The sequence below is a fragment of the Orbicella franksi genome, chromosome 8 (genome assembly GCF_964199315.1).
Source record: "Orbicella franksi chromosome 8, jaOrbFran1.1, whole genome shotgun sequence".
NCBI lineage: Eukaryota > Metazoa > Cnidaria > Anthozoa > Scleractinia > Merulinidae > Orbicella > Orbicella franksi.
In genome coordinates, this window is record NC_138152.1 from 16251972 (window position 1) to 16268507 (window position 16536).

A 16536-nucleotide genomic window follows, 5' to 3' on the forward strand; every position below is an offset into this window, starting at 1 on the left:
GTTTTAAGATTTCTAATTGGTTGGTTTGTAACTCTAATATTGGGCTAGTAGTCTCGTTACGTTTTGGAAATAAAATTGATCTCAAGGGAAAGTCATATTGTCTATATGACTAGATTTATGAAAGAGGAGTAGATAAAAAAGTTCAATCTTTTGGACCAAGTGAGCTACAGATTATTATCAATGATGCAAATAGGAAAAAAAAAAAAAAAAAAGCGGAGGAGTTTAAAAAGAAAACAAACATGGATAGCGGTAAAGAGGATGAAAATGACATTAACCAGGTCCTTTTGAATTCAGCCATGAATTCGATTCAGTTGTTCATTTATGATGATTCTAACATTAGCTCGGACGTCTTCATACAAAGTAAAGAAAGAAGTCGATTTTATCTTCCTGTTACAATGCAGCGTCTGAAAACAACAACATCAGGAAGTCATAATTCGGACTATTTAGGGGGTCAAGCAGTATACCATGATCATCACTGATAAGAATGCGTGTTGAACGGTTATCTGAAACTTGTTGTTCTTTAAACACCACTGACCGCATTTACCTGGGATGACGAATAACGCGTCTAGGAATAATATTGATGATTCTTAGACGTATTATGTGTCTAGGTAAACACGGAATGTAAGACGCATTAAACGTACTGAGAACGAATTTCAATTTTCCACGTCTGGAATACCTGTGGTACTGGCCTGTTGTGTGCCTCAGACGTATATTTCGGTCTAGGTAAATACGAGATATATAAAACAGAGAAAGTTAACGGTAAATATTTCGCAAATTGAACTGAAGTTTGTAATCAAGCGATCAAAAATAATTTGTTGTTGAAAATCACCTTGAGAAATTTTAAAGTAAAACTGAATTGAGGACGTTTTTCTCGGGCTTTGCTATTACCATGACATCGTGTTACATTTGTGTCAATGGTTAAGGCGTGTTCACCAACAACTGTGCATTCGGCTGATGTTGTTTTCGTGACATAAGCTGATAACGAGTTCCAGTAAAAGCCCGCCCACCAAAGCGCTGGAGATTACAGTACTTGAACCTACATGCTGACAGCCACCTTACTAATGAGAGATGTGAACTGACCTGAGTAATTTCTGTTATCTTCTGGATTGTTCAAAATAGCTTTTAACACGATGCCATTTCCAATCAATTCGCAAGGAATTCGATACTAGGATTAAAAAAAAAAAAAGACAAGACAAGAAGAGTGAAGAAAACCCAAGTAGCTAAGAAATGCTTGCACAAGCTTCAAACCATTTTGAAAAGTTTTTCGATCTTTTTCACTCACTAGAACATGACAGAAGAAAGTAGTCAGCAAAAGATAGTTTGCGTGGAAGGTAAGATTTATATAAATTCTTCTTACGAGTCAATTAACCCCAATATAGTTGGGGTTTGTTTGGTAATATTGAGAGCATTATTACTTTGATCAATAGAAATCCTGTAAAACTTTCTAGCTGAAACGCTTTTGCTACTTCTGAAGAGGAGAGCAGGCTTCTGATCGAGAAGTACAATCATAGACAATCCGTTGTCAGTCACTGACACGTGCCACATAATCGTCTATTTGGTTGGAATGAATAACGACGGATTTTTTTAAAAAACAAACAAAAACCACGACCTCGTTAAATTCAGCCCGACGTCATTTTACTGAACGCGAAGGTTTTTTCATCATGTCGTGTAGGACCTCGAGGGTTACCAGGCCCTCCCGGTTCACCTGGTTCTACTGGTCCCCAGGGTCCTCCCGGACCAACTGGTAAAAGAGGAAGAAAGGGAACCGTGGGTCCCCCTGGACCCCAGGGAAAACGAGGTAGCAGAGGATTACCAGGAACCCCCGGACCTGCAGGCCCGTCTGGTAAATCAACACAACGTGAAGCAAGTCCTGGTGATGGACATCAGTTAGGTAAGAATTTTTTGTCCACAAAATATATGGTCAAATTTCACATATTAAAATTCTAATATAGCGGCTTGGACATACATCTAACCTTTGCTTTGAAATCAAATTAGAACTGATTTCTTCAACTGCTTAAACATGATTCTTTTTACCTTGAGTTTTTCTGTTTTTTTTGGTCATTACTGACAGTGGTAAAACGTGGAAACACTGTGAAATAATGAAATAATATTTTGTTTTTCAGAGTTACCACATTTCATTACAAAGCCTCCCCCTGCTTTGACGGTTAAAGAGAAACATAACGTGACATTACCTTGTAAAGCAGCTGGGTTCCCACCGCCCATAATCACGTGGTACAAAGGTGGTAGAGTGATAGAAGACGAAAGAAAACAGTTTAAGAAAAGAAAGTTGGAAATAAAGGAAATTCAATTTGAGAACCGCGGTATCTACACCTGCACAGCGGAAAACCTGTTGGGTAGAGTTCAGTTATCGGTCAATGTAACTGTCAAAGGTATATAAACGGTCAGTTTTACTGAGCGCTATATTTTGAAACTGCCTCACTTTCGTTAGACCTCAGAGTCTCAATATCCAATCAGATTTTATTCTCGCCGGGCTTTCACTTTAACCATCTGCAGCCTTATTAGACGGGAAAAAAATGTAGTCAGTCAGTTCACAGTAGGTAAAAGGGTAAAGTCTTCATACCAGCAAAGTGGCTCATCAGGCCGTTGCTTTCTGTACTTAATTTCAGTAGCTTATACTGTGACCACTTTCCCCTAGATGGGATGCTAGTCCATCGCAGGGCTAACTCCCCACCCCCCTCCCTCCACCACCAGTAATAAATCCGTCTGTACCCACTGTGAGAATAAAGTGCCTTGCCTAGGGACACAACTCAATATCCCCAGCCAGGGCTTGAACCCGGATTACTCGATCCGGTGGAAAGTACACAAAACTATAAGCCACCTCGCCTCTACGGTTAGTCAATTATATAATCTCTAACATTTTGAGTCTGTTTATTCTTTCGTCATATCTGTTATTTTTGCAGTACCAACGAAATTCGTCACAAGCCCAAAGAAATCGGTAACCGCTTACAAATCGTGGGACACAGTTCTCAAATGTCACATCTTTGGCTACCCCTTCCCAGTGATCACGTGGACAAGATCACTTAAGCAACTGCCAATCAACAGGCATGTCATTGATGCTAACAGACTGACGATTAAAAACACAACAGAGGATGATGACGGGGCTTACGTTTGCCAGGGAGCTAATGAACTGGGGAGTGTGATGGCAGTGATATGGATTTTTGTAAAGGATGTCGGTAAGCTAAAAATCTCGAATAAAATGTATCAATTAATAGAAAAGAAAGCCTATTTCTAATGGTTGTGTTTATTCTTTCTTAAGTAAATCCTTACATTGTGTCAAGTCCTCCAAGTGAGATTCAAGTGCGGAATGTCGGTGATTCAGTCAAGTTAAATTGCTCTGCTCGTGGCTCGCCGCTGCCTAGCGTCAAGTGGTTCAAGGATAAGAATAAAATTATTCCTGTCGCAACACATGACGAGAAGGATTTAATAAGAAGTGAAATTCTTATTCCTCGTTTCAAGCCGAATGACGCTGGTAACTACAGCTGTGTATTTCAAAACGACAAGAATGGAACCGCCACAGCCAGCACAAGCTTAGGTAGGAAGATGATATTATCATTCTCAAACTTTTATTAGTTCATCGTGTTTAAACCAAAGAAAAAAAATAAAAAACATGCCTCTTGTTTGGATACCTTTATATTTCAATAAAAAGTCAATGCAACAGGCGCTCTCAATTTTAAACAACCTGCTTTATTAGAATGCAGTTTGCTCTCACACCGTGACAACCTCTGTGCGTTCTATGACGCCATGAGGCTGTTGCAAGATAAGACGGTAAAACTAGTTGGAGGCTACAATAGTTTCTTTCTAAATGCAAACGTTTATGACACACACAAAAATAATCCTAGAAAATGGCGCGACCATGTTTTGTTGTGTTGTAAAATACTCGAAGAAGTGCATGACAAGAGCACCCCAGAAGCAGGAGGAAACACTCGTCTATCGCCTCGTTTCTCACCCTACACTTCTTCTGAGCTCTCGCCACTTTTTAGTTCCTTACGTTCTTTAGGATAGGACAAAGCCTGTAGGGCAATTAATATTTGTTAATTACAATTAACAATTAAACATTGAAATCGAGGTGAATCGTGGCAGAATATTCCGAGCCTCGAAGCCTCGAAGCGGCGAGGTAAAGATTTTGCCGCTTTTAACCGAGATTGAAAAGAAAAATTGTTTCAACATAATTTATATACATGAAAAGATCTTAACAACAGCGAAAAGGAAACAATTAAAAGTCGATTTAAATCCCAATTCCCTGTATGAGACGTGCCTGCAAGGAATCATAGTTGTTGTATTTATCACATTGCTCTGGATATTTACCATAATGAATACAACTACCTTAATTACCTATGGATACGTCTTACAGAAAGAGTTGGCCACTGACCTTTCAATTCACGTGTGGGAAACGTGCAAGCTATGGAGAGCATGCGCGAAACAATTTACAGAATCTTCAAAGGTGGCAAATCTAATTTAAAATGTCGGCCTGAAAAATACTTGAAAAGAAAAATAGAACGTGCCTAGGATTGTAGTGAAAACTGGATATATTCTTGCACAATTGAGGTCTCCTGAATACTTGTGGAGATACTTTGTTAAGTTGGCTCCCTAGAGTAATTACGAACCTCCCTATACAGCGCAAGTTAGAAAAGGAAACTTAGTTAATATCTCTCAAAGTTTTCCCTGTAGAGGTTTACTAGTAAGGGTACTGTTAAAAAAAGGCTTCTATTTTAATTGTCAATGTTTAGATTAAGGCCGTTAAAATGGCAACATCTCATCTAATAACAGGCAGATGTATTGCTGATTTTGACTTAAACTCCTTAATATTTATACTTCCCTTCGGTGAAATGTTTTCATACTTCGCCACATTGTTAAAATGATATTGCCTGACATTTTGAATTGGCAGAAAGTCAAGGCTGTTCAGACGGTTTTTCCAATATTCTGGAATTTGTCATTGTTTTAAATATATTAGATTAGCTCCGACAGATTTTTTTTTTAAAATAGGGTATTTCATAGGAATTGTATGTGGTTAGAATTGAGCCAAATTTAAAAAAAAGGGAATTATGTGTGGTTAGAACTGAGCCAAATTAAAAAAAAAAATTCCCCGAGCGGAAGGTGGGAAAATTGGAATTCTTTGGTCACGCTGACGTCACAAAAATCAGAGAAACACGCGTGGTTATTTATTTAAGCGCGTTTATGCGACGCCAAGTATCGCGTGCGAGAAAGCAAGAGTAAATCAGAGCTATTTTCCCGTTGATTTATAGAGCTTTTTTTGTCATACTTTTTTTGGCCAAAGGCTTAAACACATTGCTAACAAGTGCAAACTATTGCTACTTATACCGAAGTGATTTAACGCCTTTCAAGTGCTTAAGTGGTTTTCGTTTCTTCTTTTTAGACTACTTGCGTCATTTTTGCACGTACGATTAATACTGACGTCTGGCAGGCAATGGTAGCGCGCTATCAAGTCTCAGTAAAACTGTAGTAAGCCACCTTTAAAAAGGACATTTGCGCTAATTGTTCCCGCGCATCCTTACTGCGCACGCAAATTCACACGACACGTCACGCATGAGAGCGCCCGCTAAGTAATAAGATGAACGGTGATAGGGTAGAGGGCCATTGCTATAGCTTTGCCTGGATCTAACGACTGTTATGAGAAAATTCGCCGTTCCACAGACAATTCTTTATTATTTGGAAAATTATAGGAAAAAACCGACAGTAGCCTCTTTTCAGTTAACAGCCGAGAGATCTTAAGTTTTGTTCTTCATTGTACTTTGCCGATTCTTTGTATACCTGAGCGTGTGCAACGCTGTTTCACTAACTTTCATTTAGAAGACAAGTAGTTCGTTATCGGGTCATTTGAGTTTCTTTTTATTATTGATATCTACCTTCCGTTCCCTCAGAAACTAGCCAGCTGAACTACTTTTCACTAACGAAGTGTTATTAGTTTTCTCGGAAGTTAGCCAGCTGAACTACTTTTCACTAATGGAGTTTTAATGTTTCTATTCATAGGATAATTTTTCCTTGCTGTCGGTAACACCAATTCAGAATTTCAAATTTAAGTATCTCGCTTTTAATTTCCTAAGTTTGTTCTATCTTAATCTCAGCCTGTGTAATTTTAATCCTAGCACTCTATTTTTAGTTTTGGAAGCCTCGTGGTGTTGATTAGAATTCGCTATCTTAATTAAGTACTTTCCGCTCGTATTGTATACTTGAAGTTACATTAGCATATTGTAAACACTTGACCTGTAAAGGATGATATATAAGCAAGTGCGTTTGTAAAGCATTTTCGATTACATCGGTTACATCGTTACGATTACATCGATTACTCCGACGAGCATGTCAGTTTCACCCTCAACGTTAGAGTGCAGAATAAACTACTGTTGGACCAAGTTATGTCTCTTCCTTGACGTCCGTAGTGAAGACCATTGAAGTAGGTCCTCGTGTACCAGGAAATCGTGACGAATTTCCGTTCCCGCAGCAAAGCAGTGCTCTCCAAGAGTTAGATTCCCCCAGTTGTCAGTCAAGTGTCCGTTCAGTCCGAAATTTACAGTGTTGCAGGAAAAACTTATCGTCACACGACCTTGGACGTTTGGTGACACCGATTTTTCTTTTGATGAATCATTTTCTTTGCCGGTTTTCCACGTTTAGCGAAAAAATGAAGAAAATCTATCGGCTATAAGTTTGAATTTTTCACAAAATGCACCAACGTATTCCGTTTTTTTTTTTCTAACCCTTCGTTTCCTTTCAAATGCCTCTTGAAGGGTTAAGTTCTGTGAAAACGTTGGTAACAGACCCACTTCTACTAAATATGACTAAGATCGTTTGCCTCCGTTGACGCACCTTCAATATTTTAACTATAAACCCCTGTAGACAATGCCAAATTACGTTCACCGATTTTTCAAAATCAGGGTAGTTTTCCACACGCTTCATCTCTAAAACAAATTCTGTGACCCCCACTTTTTTTTTTTTCCTGCAATTCTGACACAAGTAACTCATTATCTGACTGCAGCAAAAATCTAACACGAATCTATCTACTGAAAAATTTTCGCGCGAAAGTCCTTAAATGGTACTTTAATTAAGCTGCTGCCAATGAATCCACTGTATTCACTTCTGCCAATGATCGGAGAGGAGCGACATGGCGGTCAGGTTTGCTTTATAGACTGATAAAACCTTTCGATTATCAGAGACATGTCCCAAAGCTAGTAGAACGTCGAACGTTGGTAAGTCCTTTATTACTTTTGAAATCTCTCAGGCCAAATTTCGTAACCCTCTTTATATTTTCTCGTACAGCATCTTCTTGTATTCTCAGAATTTCGGATTCATAAACACTGGGAAAATGCGAGTTTACGCCGACTATTCTGTTTTTGTTCAATAAAGCATTATACACTTGGTACCGTGACGGATTAAGTAATGCTCATTAGCCAAAGATAGCGAACCAATCGGATTACTTAAAACATCAAGATCACTGAGTATTGTATCTAGGTATGATAATTATAGTGACACGTAAAATACCATCATTTCATCAACGTCTATATAATAAATTTGTCTCGTTATCAAGGAATACAACTATACGTGTTTTGGATTTTAGTTGCCCCCTCACGATTTCTTTAAAGGTAGATTTCTCTCGATATTATTTAAATGTTGTTAAAACGCCCGTATTCTGTTAATTTGTTTAAGTCTTAGTCAATTGTGGTGATCCTGGTTCTCCATTAAACGGTCAAAAACGCGGATCACGATACTGGACTGGGGAATCTGTGTCGTTCATTTGTCATCCGGGATATCGCTTGATTGGACCAGCCGCTAGAATGTGTCTGCCTTCCGGTAACTGGAGTGGTGTACAGCCTTCATGTAAGTGAATAAAGTCTAGGTCATGTTATTATCTCTGTATTTTTTTTTCTTCTATGAATTTAGACTTCAACAAGTAATCGAAGCGGTTAGATTTAGTTTGTTGTTGTTGTTGTTTTTGGTCTTAATCACATTCTACAACCACGAAGAACAATTTACGAGATACGCAGTATGATGTGATTTTAGAGAACGTTCCATGGTAGCAGTGAGGTGGTGATTGCAGAGTCTCATGGATAAAACGCATAACAATATAAGTACGCGTAAAAATAACAAAACATTAACATATGTATTCAAATTACTTTTCTTAGCCGCCGTAACGACGCGGTTTGATCTATCTTTGACTGGCTCGTTCTTTTTCTTAGTGCTCTCATGATGGCTTCCTACTGAGAGTTTAAGAGCCAATCTTCTGTAAAATGTTTCAATGTATTCTTCCTAGTCAAATTATTTTTTCTTTATTTCGCCCAAGTCTTTAACCACATTTGTGAAACTTGAACAATATAAACGATAATAAAGAGTAGCGAAAATGAAGGACCCAGTATTTAAGAGAGGACTGGGTATTTATAGTTTTAATTGTATTTTATTCTCAAAATCTTTCGATGCGGTACGGTCCTGCCTCAAAATTTCTGGAATAAGAAATAGGTTCTGATTTAACGTCTCTACAAAATGAAATATACACCTAAAACACATGTTTTTCCCAAACTTGGAAAGCGTGAACATTTGTCTATTTAAAATTAGATCAAAACGAATTTAAAAGAAGACTTAAGCACAGATTTCAGATTTCCTCGAAACTATAGTAAGCCACCTTAAATATAATATATTGCAATTCGTACTACTACAATATGTCACTAATCAATGATAAGTGACATAGTGCTTTGTTTTAGAGTGGTTTTACTTAACCCGTAAAATTGATAGTGGAATTGTACACGCCACAATTCAACTTCGTATTAGTTCCCACTATCGCCCTATAGTTAGTAATTCTTTTCTTTTCTAGTCTTTGCTTTTGTATACCACGCATTAGTACTAATTAGCAGACAATATTACACACTAACAAGTAGTTTCTGTTTCACGGGTTCAGTAAAATCACTCTATTCGTTCATCCTGTAACATCTATTTATTTGCATCCTAAATAAGCCTTTAGTTAACAAATAAAGAAGCCTGACCCGACATTTCAGAACACGAGGGAAATGTAGAAAACAAAATGGAAGAGCCGCAGGCGAGTGTTTTTTTACATTTCTCGAGTGTTCTCAAATGTCCGCAGTGTCTTATCACAGTGTTAAGACATTCCTTAGGCTTCTTTATTTGTTTTATGATATAGATTTTACACGCGCAAAACAGTAAAACACGCTTTTTCTTTGCTTTATACTCTGATAAAACATGGGTTGTTGACTAATCAGAGGGCGCGCAGGGGTTTTATCTATATTTGACAATTAATGTCGAGGAAAAGGTTGTTATTCATCGTGGTAGCTATATAGATGCAATAATAAAGTGTGTTATCGTTTGCCTCACGATGTAGTCACTTGAGATGTAGATCACGACGTTTCCACTGCTTACTGCTAGTCTTCTTCAGGCGATAAGGTCGACTGATTAACGGTATTATTTATATCACAAATGTCGGCTGTGATTGGTGCATTTCGATCCTCCTATTGTTCCATTGTTCCGACGAGTAGCTGTTCCCTCAGTGGTCCGCTGTTGTACCGTTCTCCTGTTGCTGTGTTTTTTGATCGAGGGCATCCATGCTTCAGGAATTTGAAGTGAAGTCTTATGTGAATAGTTTCCTTGACCCTACGTGTGTACTAGTGAGGATCTCGATCAATAAACTTGACCTCATTCCAGATAGGATAGTGGCCGGTCTCGTGGGTGTGTTCAGAAACGGCGGAGTTCTGGGTACGGGCGAGTCGTATATCCCTGTCGTGTTCTTTGATCCCCTCCTGCATAGATCTCCCTGTTTCCCCGATGTAGACTTTGCCGCACTCACAGGGAATCCTGTAGACAACACCATCTTGTTTAGTCGGGTTGACGACGTCCTTTGGTCTCACTAACTGTGATCGAAGTGTCGTGTCGGACTTGAAGACGGTGCGAATGCCTTGTTGTTCTAGGCAGCGGCGGAGAGACTCCGAAACTCCTTGGACATAAGGTAAAACGGCGGTGGATTTAAATTCCGCGACGGGCTCTCTTCTTGGGGTTGTTCTTGCCTTTGTGATCTTCTGTACAAACGAGGAGGGATATCCGTTAGAAACAAGTACAGATGACAGATGTTTCTTCTCTCCAGCGATTACTGATGGTTTGGTCACGAGATGCTTAGCCCGGTCGTACAGACACTTCACAATACCGCGCTCTACTGACTGAGGGTGTTGTGAATCATACGCTAGGTACTGATCAGTATGTGTTGGTTTTCTGTAGACACTGGTGGTAAGACGGCCATCAGGTTCTCTATAAACTGACGTGTTGAGAAAGGCGATCTTGCTGTTATTCTCGATCTCCATGGTGAAACGGATTGATGGTTGTTGACTGTTTAGGTGTTGCAGGAAGTCGTCAACTCTATCCCGATCCAGGATGGTGAAAGTATCATCTACGTAGCGTTTCCAGATCTTAGGCTTGCAAGGTGCGGACTCTGTTGCTTGTTCTTCAAATATCTCCATGTAGAGATTAGCAATAACCGCTGATACAGGGCTCCCCATGGCTGCGCCGTCTCGTTGTTCGTAAATCGATCCGTTGTACTGGAAGTACGTAGATCTTAATACGAAAATCCAAGAGGTCCGCGATTTGAACTAGTGTAAGCGTCGCGCGGTCAGCCAGGCCTGCGTCGTTCTCCATTTTTGTAGCGCGGCTTGAACGGCGCCCTCGATCGGCACGTTGGTAAACAGTGACTCTACGTCGAAAGACACCATGATCTCGTGGTCCTGGATGTCTTCACTGGCGAAGGTGGAGGCGAAGTCAGTTGAGTTTTTCACTGTGAAGTTCGAGTTACCTGCAAGAGGAGATAATACGTTAGCCAAGAAAGCAGACAGGTCGTATGCAAAGGTGTTGACACACGACACAATTGGCCTAAGCGGTGTGTCGGCCTTGTGGATCTTCGGCAAACCATAGATCCTAGGTGGTTGTTTGTGTCGGGGTCTGATCTTATTATAAACCGTACCGTCTCTGATATGTGTCCATTCCGTTTTAGAGTTAGCAGCTTCTCAGATAGCTTCCGGGTCAAGCGGTCTGTCGGATCTTTGTCGAGCAGCTGGTATGGTCCGGAATCAATTAGCGCTCACAGTTTTGCGTGGTATGTGTCAGCGTCCAGGATTACGCTGGCGCGACCTTTATCAGCCGGAAGGATCATGATGGAGTTGTCCTCTTTTAGGCTTTTAAGAGCCTCCTGCTGTTCCTTCGTGATGTTGGACGTGGGTGGTTGTGCCTGTTGAAGGATGGTGTTGACAGATCTCCTGACTGTGTCTGCTCGCTCTGCATCCAGTGGCCTGACTGCTGACTCAGTATTGGCGATTATCTCGGTGGCTGGGACGCTCGTACGAGTCAAGGCGAAATTTAGACCTTTCTTCAGTAAGGACACCTCAGCTTCGTTAAGGTTCCTGGATGACAGGTTGATAACCCATTTTGTTTTGTCAACAAAAGTTGTAGGAGAAAGAGAAGACTGTTTCTCTCGCAAACGTTTCTCAAGCTTGCGCTGTTGACGGTCTTTGGTGGTATTAAAGACTCGCTGGATAGTGGATTTAACCTTGTCGAGTACCGCTGCAGCGTCATCCGCAGAAAGAGCAGATGTTATGCTCTGCGCTGTTGTTTCGGCTTCTTTCTTCGTATCTCCCTTGGCTCTCTGCGTTTAATACCACTAAAGACCGTCAACAGCGCAAGTTTGAGAAACTTTTGCGAGAGAAACAGTGGATTGGAATTCGTATTAAGATCTACGTACTTCCAGTACAACGGATCGATTTACGAACGAGACGGCGCAGCCATGGGGAGCCCTGTATCAGCGGTTATTGCTAATCTCTGCATGGAGATATTTGAAGAACAAGCAATAGAGTCCGCACCTTGCAAGCCTGAGATCTGGAAACGCTACGTAGACGATACTTTCACCATCCTGGATCGGGATAGAGTTGACGACTTCCTGCAACACCTAAACAGTCAACAACCATCAATCCGTTTCACCATGGAGATCGAGAATAACAGCAAGATCGCCTTTCTCGACACGTCAGTTTATAGAGAACCTGATGGCCGTCTTACCACCAGTGTCTACAGGAAACCAACATACTGATCAGTACCTAGCGTATGATTCACACCACCCTCAGTCAGTAGAGCGTGGTATTGTGAAGTGTCTGTACGACCGGGCTAAGCATCTCGTGACCAAACCATCAGTAATCGCTGGAGAGAAGAAACATCTGTCATCTGTACTTGTTTCTAACGGATATCCCTCCTCGTTTGTACAGAAGATCACAAAGGCAAGAACAACCCCAAGAAGAGAGCCCGTCGCGGAATTTAAATCCACCGCCGTTTTACCTTATGTCCAAGGAGTTTCGGAGTCTCTCCGCCGCTGCCTAGAACAACAAGGCATTCGCACCGTCTTCAAGTCCGACACGACACTTCGATCACAGTTAGTGAGACCAAAGGACGTCGTCAACCCGACTAAACAAGATGGTGTTGTCTACAGGATTCCCTGTGAGTGCGGCAAAGTCTACATCGGGGAAACAGGGAGATCTATGCAGGAGGGGATCAAAGAACACGACAGGGATATACGACTCGCCCGTACCCAGAACTCCGCCGTTTCTGAACACACCCACGAGACCGGCCACTATCCTATCTGGAATGAGGTCAAGTTTATTGATCGAGATCCTCACTGGTACACACGTAGGGTCAAGGAAGCTATTCACATAAGACTTCACCCTAATAACATCAACAGGGATAGTGAAATTGAAATTCCTGAAGCATGGATGCCCTCGATCAAAAAACACAACAACAGGAGAACGGTACAACAGCGGACCACTGAGGGAACAGCTACTCGTCGGAACAATGGAACAATAGGAGGATCGAAATGCACCAATTACAGCCGACCTTTGTGAAATAAATGATACCGTGCAATCAGTCGACCTTATCGCCTAAAGAAGACTAGCAGTAAGCAGTGGAAAAGTCGCGATCTACATCTCAAGTGACTACATCGTGAGACAAACGATAATACACTTTATTATTTAACAATTATTCACCGAAGTGGAGGTAAATATCCATCACTTTCACCGACACTGAGGTGAATAATTGTTTTAGTATATACCACACAAGCTGAATAATTAGCGGACCAAAACGTTATTTTATGTGTGACAAGGGGTCGAAAATTCTAAAATCTCTCGCGCCGGCTGCTCGGAGGTGAATAGTACTTGCTAATCACCTCCGAGTTAACCAATCAGAGCGCGTGAAAAGCACTATTCACTTGTGTGGTATATACTAATACTTGCTAATCACCTCGGAGCTAACCAATCAGAGCGCGTGAAAAGCACTATTCACTTCTGTGGTATATATACTAATATAATGTATTGTATTTTATTGCATTGCATTGTATTGTAATATAGGTCGCAGAATTTGTCCCTTTATTGAAAGCCTCCAGCATGGTGTTACCTACGGACGACCGTTCTGGGAAGGTAAACATGTTTCCTTTTCATGTGATCCTGGCTACTGTCTTAAAGGATCGTCAGAACGAGTCTGCCTAGAAAATGGTTCCTGGACAGGAGTTCAACCTTCGTGTGCACTTGGTAAGTGATACTGAGTCCTTCAGTTACAGCATGACAAACAGGGAACAGCATGACAATTGCATGTCGTGAGTACCTGACCTTTCCCAGGTAATAACTTCTATCAAAACAGTGATGTTGTCGTCACTGCAGACTAGCGTGCAATTATCAAATTGACGTCAGTTTTTTATGCGTCTGTCCTCTTATTGATGATAAATTGCGTCATAACATTGTCAAAGTGGCTGTAGAACAACGAGCCGCAGGCAAGAGGTTCTGCAGTAAACTTTGACAATGTTATGATGCAATTTATCATCAGTAAGAGGACAGACGCATAAAAAACTGACGTCAATTTGTTTCTTTACAATAACAAGACCCAAAAATGGTCAAATGCCCGGAATAAATAAGTGGATAAATAAGATAAGTGAATTTTATTTAAAATGACGCGAACATTGTCAATAGCTTTTCTCGGTTTTTGATTAGCTACTTAAAAAGTCCATAAAATCTCATTGGTTAAAAAGTTGACAGTTTGACAACTGAAAGTTGAACTTAAAAGCTTGCATAAATTAAAATTTTATCCGTCTGTACTCTTATTGATGATAAAAATGAGCCAATCAGCGCGCGAGAAATTAGACAATTATTGTAAAAAACACGTAAGCCATAGTCATTATATTTGCGTTTTTCAAGGTCATGGAAAATGGCCAAGTTCAATCTAGATTTGTTTTACTTAAGCGAGACCTTATGAGACGACATCATTTAAGAGCGCTTAACTATCAAAAATACACTTACATGTTGATGACATCAAAAGTAAACTCTAAAATGGTGTAGAACTGCGACAGAATGCAGCTTCTTAGGCCCATATTTGCTCTGAATGTTTACAAATATAGATTGTATTTTATTTTCTTCAAGAAATGCCTTTCCAACAGTCGAGTATTATCGGAAGCAACAGCTTATTCATCAGTAACCTTAGAAGATTTTTAGAATCAGTTCCAAATTCATTTCGATGCTGGTATCTGTGTTACCGCGCCTCCTCTCACGGCTGGGCTGCAAGTACGTTCCACAGCCACTGTGATGGCAAGCCACACACTGTTACTATAATAAGAAAAAGTTCGTACGTGTTTGGAGGATACACCGACATTCCTTGGGGTATGTAAAAAGGATAATAATATTAAGAAACATTTATGTCGTGTTATTATTTTTGCTAGTGTTTCTAGATCTTTAGTGTTAATCCATGACATTATACACATCGTAATGTTCGCGATAACATTGATAACCTTGATTGTTGAAACGCGGGGTAAATGCAATCCTTGGGCCGCCTTGAAAGATTGGACTATTAATGTATTTATAACGCTTTCACATTTCGGTAATGGTGCGGGTTCAGCTGCGTAAAGAATTCCTTGTCTGGCAGCCAAACACGAATTGACGAAGGTCGTGCAATGGCTAAAAAGTAACGCACCCGAAATGGCGTATAATTCCACCTCCTACTTGGAGTTCAATTTTTTTGTCTGTTTATTTCCAAACTTTATGTTTTTACTTGAAAAAATTTTGTTGGAGAAAATGCTATCATTATTATATAATAAGTTTTAAAAAGGAAACAACATTTTTCAATTTACAAAACATGTTTTAACATTCCTATGTCATCTACAGTTCCAAATGTTCGGCGGTTGTACATTTGAATTTTCACTATATACATGATTACGTTACAGAATTACGCCATAAAACTTACCTTAACAATTTGAATATTGGAATACACTGGGAACGACGGGTGTGCGCGCCCCAACAGTAGTTGAAACAGAATAAAAAAATTACATAAATAAGATACATTAAAATAAAATAAAACAACAACAACAACAACAACAACAGCATAAAAAAGAATTAAAAAGAAGGAGACAAATCTAAGTTCCTCAGCTGTTGGTTTAGAGTTGGAATTTCCTACTTAATATACAGCGCCTAATTGCTGTTAGTCTGCTGTTTTTACGACTATATAATAATTATATAGCTATTAATTATATTATTAATTGGGAGGTTTCAAATTCGATTCTTATATTATATCTCTTTCTGCCACATTGAATAAGAATAACGCCTATGTCATCAAAGATCATGAATGCAAAAAAAAATAGACCTCCCTTCAGCAATATATACGCACACGCCCAGAGGGAACCAATAAAGCGTATGATTTGCTGAGAATGGTTAGTCAACAGCTAACTTAACCTGAAATATGTAGAAAGAAGGTCTGCCGTGAAATACAATGAATCAATTGGTCAACAAATCAATCGATCAGCCACTTTGTTTTTCATTTTCTTTTTTTTTTTTTTCTTCTCGCATACATCAGTAGTGTATTGTATGTGGTCAGTGCCGCCGTTAAACAGTACACCGCGTACCTTGTAGTCCTTTGGGTCCTTCAGTTTAAATAAACATGGCTTCCGCCTGGCCCCGACCACTCTAACGCGTTTTCGTATATGAAAACACATACTTTTTTATTTGTCGTCCACAATTAAATGTACTAAAAACGCTGATGAAAACGGAGGCTTTCGAAGAAGGTTTCAAAAGTGAAGCTTTCTGAAAACACATAGGAGAAAAAGCAGGCTTTTTATTCTTTTGTGGCGTTTTCGAGCGTTTTATTGTGGACGATAGGCGAAAACGTTTCAAAAAGTATGCGTTTTCATACGGAAACGGATCAGTGCGGACAGGTAGAAACAAACCGAAAACGCTGGTGCGGTCGAAAATATGTTGCTTCGTTTTCGCCGGAGACGAAAACGAACATATACTTTTAAAAACGCAATAATGTGGTCGGGGCCTAATAGAATCGAATTTGCTGAAACATACACGTACAAAATATCATATTACTATCATCAATTTTAACTGGTAAAAAAATTTCGTAAAAATCACTCGAAATCACTGAGTTTTAAAGCACCCTGTTAACAAAATGTCTTCCGCCATCAACCTGCATGAAGTTACCGCAGGAGAGTCTTTAAAATCTTGT

The 16536-nt window shown here is 39.9% G+C and overlaps 1 protein-coding gene across 1 annotated transcript in view; it reads left to right on the top strand.

The window, feature by feature from the left end:
• Positions 1–16536, top strand: part of LOC145494854 (uncharacterized) — a 68531-nt gene that overhangs the window by 865 nt on the left and 51130 nt on the right. The window contains exons 2-10 of the mRNA XM_081474421.1: positions 1286–1331; positions 1673–1891; positions 2124–2390; positions 2922–3194; positions 3278–3553; positions 7678–7848; positions 13401–13580; positions 14362–14375; positions 14480–14699. Of these exons, the coding sequence (XP_081330547.1) occupies positions 1286–1331; positions 1673–1891; positions 2124–2390; positions 2922–3194; positions 3278–3553; positions 7678–7848; positions 13401–13580; positions 14362–14375; positions 14480–14699 (1666 nt within the window). The remainder of the gene's footprint in view (positions 1–1285; positions 1332–1672; positions 1892–2123; positions 2391–2921; positions 3195–3277; positions 3554–7677; positions 7849–13400; positions 13581–14361; positions 14376–14479; positions 14700–16536) is intronic.